The 10,535-nt window shown below is 46.2% G+C and overlaps 1 protein-coding gene across 1 annotated transcript; it reads right to left on the bottom strand.

Moving 5' to 3' along the window:
- Positions 1-936: 936 nt before the first annotated feature.
- On the bottom strand, positions 937-9,607 carry LOC104532493 (rab11 family-interacting protein 1; the record flags this gene model as incomplete). Its single annotated transcript, XM_029087409.1, has 6 exons — positions 937-1,155; positions 3,332-3,437; positions 4,601-5,798; positions 6,129-6,913; positions 7,914-8,709; positions 9,165-9,607. Coding segments are annotated over 6 exons (3,547 nt in total), but the record flags the coding sequence as incomplete, so codon positions are not given.
- Positions 9,608-10,535: the final 928 nt, after the last annotated feature.

Raw genomic sequence — 10,535 nt, 5'->3', positions numbered from 1 at the left:
CAATGGTGTAAAAGCAAAATTGTCACAGAACTCCCATATAGCAAGAGACACGGGCCACACACGTGTACCATGAAATCCACACCTATTTAAGCTACAGGACAGAAACCAGGTGTACCTTTGCCTCCCACACTTGAACGACCTTCGAATCAGGAATGTGAAGTCTGTAAAATAACAGCTTCTGATTTAAAATGCACCTTTGGCCCAAATTCATTCCTACCATTCCTATGGTAGACAAGCGTACCATAACATTGCAATGTTTCCTCTGCCAAAAAAATCCTGTAAACCTTCCCCTCAGAGAACTGTTTTAAAACAATATGTACTTTATGAGATTAACCAAGCTTTGCTTCTTCTTTTCCAATCTAAGGTTTAACTTGCATTCACCTTTTAGGGCATTAATTATTGTTAAAATACAGCCCACGCAGCCCTGGTCTGAAGCACACATCTTTGGACTTCTCCAAATATATATATATTTAAAAAAAACCAATCAAATCCTCAAGCTCTACTGTACAAGATTTTTATATTGCACTACAACTTAAGATATGGAAAGAAGAGTAACTTTGCTCTATCAAAGCTGCTACGAAACAAAACCATAGAAAACTTCTTCACCAAGGATCATCAGTGCCTCGCTGGCAAGCGGAACACATCAAAAACCCTTCAGCCTTCCTATCGCAATCAGCCTTTGGATTAGAAACCTGAACAAATCTTCCCAAACAATGGAAAGAACCCAAGAAATAAATATGACTCCACTTCTGGATTCCATATACCAGACCTGATGTAACTACTAATCAAACTGAGAGTTGCTCAAGGCAGAAACAGGAAAGAGGTCATTTTCTGTGGGCAGCACAACCGGTACCACCGACTTCTCATCGTCTCCTTATTCATCAAACTCCACTGGTGGAAACTCAGTCCTTTGTCCAACCAACTTCCCAAGAGCTTTTACATCTTCCCAGCTTTTTTGTTTCCAGTCGTTGAAACACGAAGAATGTTTGGGGTTTCTTCCATGACTCTGACAAGCAAGTTATCGATGTAGTCTTCAAGCTCACGAACCTGGAGATCTTTCTTGGTAATTGTATCCTTCTGCTTCAAGACCAGCTGGATCAGCTCATCGTGTGTCAGCTGAGCATAAGCATAGGCAGGATCTGAAGGATCATATTTCTTTGAGAAAGAAGAAAGGCAGGGTCATTACAGACATACAGGCATTTCAAAAGAGCAACAGCATGGTATCTGGTAGCTGGCTTGTCAGATTTAAAGCATCAATGAACAACTTCACACACAGCATTTGCAGAACCACAGCTGCTCTTCAAAAGTATTACTGTCCTTCCTATCTTATTATAAAAATAAGTTCCATCCAAGTGACGTTTGGAACACCAGCAATTAGCACTTTAGGATCAAGAAGAGCAGGCTGCACAGGGCCAGGCTGCAAACAGCCAAGGCACTGACATCGACAGGGTGAGGCCAGCAGGCCAGGCTACGAAGCACCTTTGGGGCCATTAGCAAACCTAGCCTGGAAAAATTCACACTAAACACTATCCACTCAGGCACTTCCAGAACACAGAATAGCTTTTTGAAAGTATTTGGAGGAAAAAAACCAGCAACTGCCTCAGAGTAAGTGCATGGTACTTACAGCACAGACACAATAAGAGCTTGGACAGTCTTCTCCAGAGCAGAAGGCTCAGAGTGACAGAGCTGTTGTGGACAGTAACCAGGCCATCGGTTTTAACAAAAAATATTTGCAAAATGTCAGTTCTGTAATTCAATTCTGCTGCAATTTACACTAAAAGAATGTTGTGCTGACTCCAGGCAGCAGCTCATCCAGCTTAGCAAAGCTCGCTGGAAGTTACAGCCATGCACCATCAGCTACCATCACTTGTGGAGCAGCACTGGGACAGCCATTGTTTAAAACATAACAAAGACCAGGAAAGGCAAATTCAGGTTAAACAGCCAGAAATACCCAGCCAGACCTTTGGCATTTCCCTCTTATTGTAGTTATCACTGTGAAAACACATCACAGCTTCTCCAAAAAGTTTGCTTTTAACCCTTAAGCAAGCTGGACAGGTACTGACCAGGAACTTCTGCCAATTCCTTCAGCTGAACCAGAGTGCCAGCCCAGGCTTTTCTTTCACAGGGAGCACACACATAACAGGCTCACACAACTACACCAAGAGCACTCACACAACTACACCAGGAGCACATACACAACAGGCTCACACAACTACACCAAGAGCACACACACACAGCTACACCAAGAGCACACACACACAGCTACATCAAGAGCACACACACAACAGGCTCACACAGCTACACCAAGAGCACACACACAACAGGCTCACACAGCTACACCAAGTGTAGTCTCTTATATGGAACCCCAGTGCCTCACCAGAATACTAATTACAAGTTTTCAACTAATTCACAACAGCAACAAGTCAGTTTAAATCATTGAAATCACATTTTTTTCTTCTTTTCCACTTACACCAGAAGGAGGCACCACAGTTATTTCGGTTTAAACTTCTCATTTTCCCCAAAAAACCCTTGGAGACAATAACAGTACCCAGGATTTTTCCCTGCTGAGCCCGAGACCCTTCTAGCCATTCTGATGGACGTGACTTTCAGTCTCTGCCTGCAGGTCTGTTTTGAGGCCAAGATGATGCAGAAAGCTCCTTTAAATTGGGGTGATTATGCAGGCTGCACAGCCAGGCTCTTAGGAAGCAGCCGTGCTTTCCTGGCAGGCCCTGGCCTCCCCATCTGCACAGGATATTAATGCAGCACATTACGAGGCAACAGCCACCCTGAGGTTACATTTTCCCACCTTCTCGGCTTTACGAGCCACTTATTTATTTCAGGGTGAAAAGGAGCTTTGGGGACTAATTATGTCTGAAAATAAACAGTGACTAACTGGTCCAATCTCCTGTGCAGATCCAAGTTAGGTGGATCCACGTCACCAATGGGATTGACTTCCAGGGGTAGCACTGCTCGTGACTCACCCGTCACTCCTGTCACAGCCACCTCAGAGCTCACACACCCTGCTCACCTCTGGGGAGTCAGACAGCACCCCACACTCCTCTCCACTCAGAATCCCCCCCCCCACAAACAAGAGGCACCAATTCTGTTAGAGATCAGGTTGTAAGAAAAGCAATATATAAATAAAAATAAAGACTGTCCCCACCTTTGAGCACTGAAAAAAATCAAGTTAATTCCCCTCCACAGTCTAACAACCACTGTTCTTTTCCTGCTCAGGATCTGAGATATGAGCACAGGCAAACTATTCCAAATACACAAATTCTGTTCAATTTACTGCTTCAGTTTTGGTTTAAAGTGCCACTTTCCTCCATACCTTCGTGTTCATCTCGAGCAGTTTTTCACTCATGGTGCTGATGACATTCAGGTTTTTACTTTGAGACTTGTTTGCTGTGGCATTCATCGGCTTCACGGGATGGAGTCTGCAACATTAAAAAAGGTTTATGTGACTTAGGCAGTACATGTAACACCAGCACTACACACATCTTCAGACTAAAAACAAACATAGCAAGAAACTGAGAAAAATTCTTACCATTCTCTATCTCCAGAGAGATAAGAGATTCAGCTTTGGCAAGACAAGGCATTTCTGTCTAAGCTATAGGCTTCTATGAGCATACTGCAGTTCTCTACTATCTCTTTTGACTTAAGGCATTGGAGATAAAGGAGCAGTAACAAGAGAAATACATCCTGAATGGTATGTCACAAAAAAAAAGCCAGGTCTACATGAGCAGGCAGTACACAGTCACAGTTACTCTGATCTTTCACGCACTAGTATTCAAGCCTGACTTTCCTAACAAGAACATATTTGTGGTTCTTGCAACATAACAAATACTTCTACTGTCTTGGGACAAGCGTGTATTACACCTTTTTCAATCCAAACTTACACCACAAGCTGCCAAGAAGTGCTATCTTCATTTGCTTGAGCAGGATTTATACTGACAGTTTTAATACAGCGAGAAAATGTTACTTGTATCTCAGTAAATGCCAGCTGGACAAAGTTCTGCAGATAAAGTCCTGAGGACTGACAGGTCAGCAGCACTGCTCCTCGGACAGCAGTACCCCAGCAGGCAGGAGGAGCTGCAGACAGCTCCAGAGAGCAGCCACACGTTCTTGGGAGAGTGGGGCTTCAGCTGCATCACTTGCTGCGATTCACCTCAAGGCTCAGGAGCCCAGTTCCACCAGGAAAGGAAGCAGCCCAGTTTATCAGGCTTCCTCCGACCATTCTCCCATTTCTGAAAAATCCATCTCCCCAGTTTGATGAAATTACCCTATTTTTTAAACTGTGACCAAGTTTCCCTAACATTTTTCCTAAGAGGTAGCACTGTGGTGAATGACCAGTCTCCTTGAGTGCTCTGGGCATCCTCAATAGCTGTACAGATTTATCTGGGGCCAGCAACGATCCTACGCTGGCATGACAGGACCCAGACCCCAATAAATCCACGAGCCAGAGGCTGTACGATGCCACCTCACTGCAAAGCACAGTAAATTCCTGCAGCTGGAGAGACAGATCTGTGCTCACAGGAAGAAAAAGCAAAGCTCACATCAGCACTGAGATACTTTCTGTGTGTTTCCCACGTTCTCTCACCTGTGCTTAGGAGACACAGTTTCACCACTCTGCTGAGTTTGGTTAGGGTATGTTTCAGAGGGTGAAACCCATGCCTGAAGAAGCTTCTTCTTGCCAGAATTTCCTGCTTTATCTGCGAAGCCCTCGGCTGTTGGCTTTTTCGGAGAGTCTGCTCTACGACTTGGGGTGTCAGAGGGGAGAGAATGAGAGGTAGAGTAGGGCTGGGAAGGACTGGACAGGGAGGAAGAGGAAACAGAAGGCTCAAAGAAGTCACACTCAGCACGCTCCTCAACACCTGCACTTATTTTCAGTTCTTGTTTCTCAAAATGACTCTTATCCTCCCTGGAATGAGAGATCATACCTAAGGCTGAGTCAGCTACCTGGTTATTGACACTGTGAACATCTACTCTGGCAGGCAGCACGGGTGGCTTGCTTGGCTCACAGGCATCAGGAACACCTCCTCCTCCCAGAGCAGCCAGTGCTACCTGGAGTGCAGCAGAGCTGTCAGAGTGCTCTTCCAGGTCTTCATGCAAAGGCATGAAATCTAAGAACTGCTTTCCAGTCTCTGATACGTTTTTATCACCTCCAGTGACACCAGAGTTCTCCTGACAGTCATCCAGCTGCTCATCATCTGAGCCTCCCTCCAGAATAACTGGAAGACTGGCCAGTTTCAAACCACGGTCACTGGTAACGGGAATGGCAGATTTTAGATCTGTAAGGCAGTCAAATAAATCATCATTGCCTTCATTTTTTAAATGCCTGTTACTGCTGTCATCTCTCAACATCCCTGGTGGAGTGATAGTCTCTAATGAGCCACTTTGGGGGACGCACACAAGAGCATCTGAGGTTTTATCATCAGGTAATGGGAGCCCAGACAGAGATTTTACACTATTTCCTGAAGAAGGCACATCACCACTTAACTCATCAGCATGAGAAACCAGCGGGCACTTCTGCAGCGTTAAAGACAGCCGTGGTGCTGGCTCTGGAGTGACTGACACCTCACTGCCAGCCCTCCCCGCAGCAGCTTCCTGAGGGGACAGGGAGCAAGTGCCCAAGGTTGGTTTGGCAGATCCTACTTGAGAAAACGAGTCATTTTTATCAAGCAGAGTTTCTCGGGGCTCTCCTGTGGCTGCACATTCTTCTTGTCTCTCTTCACCAAAGATCTCCTGCTCCTCACTCACCTCACTCTCAGGAGAAGGTGGCTGTTCAGCACTGCTCTCTGGCAAGAGGTTATTTCTACGCTTTGAGAGAGGTGCAAAGTGTTTGCTGCCCTTTGTGCAGGGTTCAGTATTTGCACCACCTGCTTCCACACCACCCTGAACAGCGGTCTCGCCGTTTCGGATGGGACCTATGCTGTCCCTGGAGAGTTTTGATCCTGCTTCTAGTTTGCAAGCAAACCCTGCTCGCTCTCCTGTTGCATCTGAACCCGTAAGTAACATTTCACTGAAATCAGAGCACTGCTTTTCACTTTCCTGCTCACCCAAATCCTCAGTGACTGATTTAACACCCCCTGATCCATCAGTGAGAAAGGACAGAGACTTCCCATCACCTTCCTTATTTCTTTTCAACAAACTCTCAACCTGAAGCTGAGCAGAACTGCACTGCTTCTTTGGAGCCAGACCAGGGTTGTCAGAAAGGGTGCTGAGAGGGTTGGGTACATTACTAGTTAAAGCCACATTTGAAGAGCTCCCTGAAGCACTGGAACCAGAGCGTTTTAGCTCAGCAGGGTGTTCTGCTGAGGAGCAATCTTCATCACAAGGAAGGCAAAAAGGGGAAGAACTAGCAACAGCTTTGAAACCTGGTGCATCTGGTTCCCAGCCAAGCTTGGATACAAAGGGATTATTGTCATTAAAATGACAGTCAGAGGGGACAGAAGGTGCAGGTGGGTGAAAGAGACCCCGGGAAGCCCGTGTGTCAGAGCTTTCAGGACCACAGCCCCGTGAGCTCTGCCCCCATTCAGAAGCAAAAGGATTATTACCACTACCAGAGACCTGCCCAGGAAGAGGCACTTTAGGAACAGAGGCTGCAAGATGATGGGATGGAGGGAAATGGGCAGTGCCTTCAGGATCCAGGGCTGCAGATGCTTTGCCCCACTCAGAAGTAAAGGGGTTCTTGCCACTCAAAAGCTCTGCAGCAAAAGGAGGAGGAGAAGTAACAGATGCAGGAGAACTAGTAATGTTTTCAGAGTCTGGCACTTTGACTTTTTGTCCCATTTTGGAAACAAAAGGATTATTGTCACTACTGGTACAGTGTACAGACAGAAAAGCAGGAAGGGAATCAGGTGCAAGAGTAGGAAGCGTGGCTTTGGTTTCCTCCTCTGAAGACACGCCCAGTCTGCAAAAAGGGACAAAAAACTCGCATGTCACTTGCAGATGCAACAGGAACAGACAAGCTTTAGCACCAGACTCCATCACCTTCTAACACAGGAGATGAATTATACTTGCAAGAGACCTCAGGGCCTATCTGATAGACTTTATATACTTAACTGTGTCTTTACAAAGCACTGAATCTCTGTCAGAACGCTTCTGCTGCAGGGTTTGCACAGGTTACTGGGGTGGCTGCTTTTAAGCACTATCTCATCTCTTGCATCCCAAGCACTTTTATTAGTATGTAAGACACCTCACATGCAAGACTTCTAAACATGAGAACCATTGAAACTAAGGAGTTAGAGCCAGACACAAAACACAGCCTTGTTAGCAGGATACACCCATGTCTATATAAAAACACACACACAGTTTACACATATAAATATACACACACACACACACATATATATATATATATATGAAGGAGAAAGGAGCAGAATTTCCGAAAAAGCCTTGTGTACAAATTCACATCAACATCCTTCACGTTGCTGTGAACAAAGCCAAAAGCAGAAGGGCTCCGAGATTAACGCTTCTGAAGACTGCAGCCAAATGCAGAAGAGAAAAGTAGAGATGTTAGAACTGGTATTTCAGCCCCTGGGTGCATTCAAGTCGCACAGCTCAGACAGAAGTTAGTTTGTGCAGGAAATCCATCAAGAAAAATCGCCCCTACAGCACCGGCAAAGATGCTCACGCTGACAGAACCACTATTTCAGCATCACTTACAAGGAACACTCCTAGATCAATCTCTTTTCTCATACTGAGAAAGAACTCAGAGTTATTATTTGTTAGCAAAGTGCCCAATGGCTGGTTTAAAACCACCAGGTGCCCTGCAGAGCAACACGCTTCTGCCGCAGGCAGGATGCCAAGCTGAGGAGCGCTGCTCTGCGGCAGGAAGCTGCCTGGTGAGAACCTGCCAGCACGGCCACACGCCGCTATTTATATCAACCTCTAAAGCCAACACGACTCACCTGGGCTTGATAGCTTTGGTCTTTGCTGGAGCAGCAGCTTTTTCAGGTTTCCATTCTTCCTCAAAAGGGTTGAGTGGCTGCTTATTTGCCAAGACATCCTCTGCGCGGTGACTGTCTTCTGGAGGATTCCCTCTGCTGAAATCTGCTGGAAGTTCAAGACGTTTGGCCTCTTGTTCACTCTTCTCTTCTGGAACTTTGTTTTCCTCATCCTGCTGGGTCCTGTCAGGAATATTCTCAGCATCACTGGTCTTCACTGCTTCCTTCTTCCCTGTGACCAGAGAGAGCAAGGTAGACTTTTTGTGGTCTGGTTTTTTGGTCTCTTTAATAACCTCGACACTGGGAGGAATGCTGGTTTCCAGGTATTCTTCACCACTAAGCAATCTGTATGATGGCAAACTCATAGCTTTAAAGGTCTCCAAGGATGCAGACCCAGAGAAAGCAGGACTAGGAGATGTTCTTCCTGTCTCTTCAGGTCCTTTAGTAGATCTGGAAGACAGGTTCTCTTCTGAAGCAAAGAGCTGCTTCCTCCTGAAGTTGTGAGGAGAGGGGGAAGAGGCTGGAGTGTTGTCCTTCGTTGTGCTCTCTTCCATATAAACGTGACTGCCATTGATGCACAGACTGGATTTGGAAACAGGATCAGTTTTGGATTTAAGGCCACTGAATAAAGAGAGCCCTTCTTTCTTGGTGTGGCCAGTGGTCACTTGGTTTAGTTGCCTGCTGTCCAAAGTTGCTGTTTTACGAGATTTAAATACAGGAGAAGATGATGACTTCTCTTCCAAGGCATTTCCAAAGGCTTCTGTAAAAAATAAATGGGGAGAAATTAAAAATGCAAGAACATCCTTTCCTCTGACACTCACTACTGACAGCCTCAGTACTTCACAGTCATTAATGGATCACAGCAACAGGAACATCGCAAGTGTGACTATACCAGCCACTTCCAAACCTTCTGGGTCCCCTACCACTGTCAGCCCTCAGGAGACCAGATCACATGCACCATTCAACGACCTAAAACCACCACAGATCACTCACTGTGAAGCTGCACCACTCGTGTAGCCCCCCCAGTTTCTCTGCTATCCCAAGGTAAGCTTAGCCATGAGCATCTGATGTCCTACGTGTGTACCCACCACAGAGGTGACCTTCTATGGATTGGTTCAGAATTTAACCAGTATTCTAAGGAGTGTGAGAAGTGCAAGCACACGCCTTTGGAGAAAGGCTTTTTGCTTCATCAGTGCAGCGAGGGCCAACACTCACTTTCTGAGGTTGGAGAGACCTCGGACTCCTCGTCGTCCCACTGTGACAGGGAGTCACTGGGACGAAGCCGAACCCTCCCGGTGACGGGCTGCTGCGTGGGTAGGACTGACATGGACTGGGAGAGGGAAGTCTTCTGCAAGCCAGGTTTGGAAAACAGGGTTTTGAACTTTGATATCTTCTTCTCCTTCTCGACTGATTCATCTTCGCTGTCAGCAGGGGAGTGGGTCGTGCTGGGGATGATCGCCGACGCCGTGTCGGAAAGGCCACTGCTCCTCTTCCCCTTGAGCTTGTCTTTGAGCTTGCCAAAGGGAGAGCGGGACTTCTCCTTCATGGACAGATCAAACATGCTGGCTGTCATGTTGCTCCTCATAAATTGGATATCCACTTCAATCTCCCCTCTCTCCTTTTCTTTTTTCCCTGGTTTGGAGCGAAGTTTGTACCACCTGCAAAAACAAGGAGATTTCTTTTATAAAATATTTTTTGAGAGGCATGGGTAATTTAGAACAACAGAGGGTGTTTATGTTTTAAAAAACAAATAGGCCTACTGTGTAGTGGAGAAGAAAAAAAAAAGAAAAAGCCTTTAATCTACAACTACATCATAATCATAAGGCCCCAGGTGCCAAGGAACACATTTCTCATCATAAATAGAAAGTTATTAGTAAAATTTGTTTTAAAACCCAGGCCAGGAAGCATCAAAAAAGAAGAAGAAAAAAGAAACACAACACAGAACTCCTGTATTTCAGCTCAGCCACTCTCTTCTGTGCTTTCATCTGGCTTCCTGAAAGAAATTCACAGAGGCTGGGACTTTGAAGTGGGTGCGAAAGCAGCAGCCACAGAGAGCAGAAACTGGAACCAGACAGCTCGTTCACACACATCCCACGCCCTCATGCCTTTCATTCCAGCTTCTTTCGGTTGCTATCGCAATGCCTCTGAAGCTAAGGAATCCCTAATCACCACGGGGAGAAACAAACCAAGCCCTACAGACGGCTGGGGATTTCCACTCACCTCCACCAGTGACTGGGGCACACCAGGAAGGATGTTCCTTACAGACAGAACCTCATCCCTTTCCGAAATGCACCTCCAGAATATCAAGCACTGCATATTAATTAAGTGCTCAGGGTACAGTGAAGTGCAACACCACCACCACCTGCATGCGGCTGTCACACCTGCTCAACCACCACTCAATGACTTTCAAACCGCCTTTGAAAGGTCAGTGAAGAAAATTATCAGCACTGTGCAGCAAATACTTGTGCCCATTGCTGGAGCTGCAGATGTCCTGACCCCGCAGAACCCATAGGAAAGGCTGCCTGGAAGGGGAAAGGCTGCCTGGAAGGGAAGGAAGGCTGCCTGGAAGGGAAGGAAGGCTGCCTG

This window comes from Antrostomus carolinensis, unplaced genomic scaffold, assembly GCF_000700745.2.
Source record: "Antrostomus carolinensis isolate BGI_N321 unplaced genomic scaffold, ASM70074v2 scaffold7531, whole genome shotgun sequence".
Lineage (NCBI taxonomy): Eukaryota > Metazoa > Chordata > Aves > Caprimulgiformes > Caprimulgidae > Antrostomus > Antrostomus carolinensis.
Note: the sequence above shows the minus strand (reverse complement) of the source record. Positions and strands in the feature narration are given on the sequence as shown.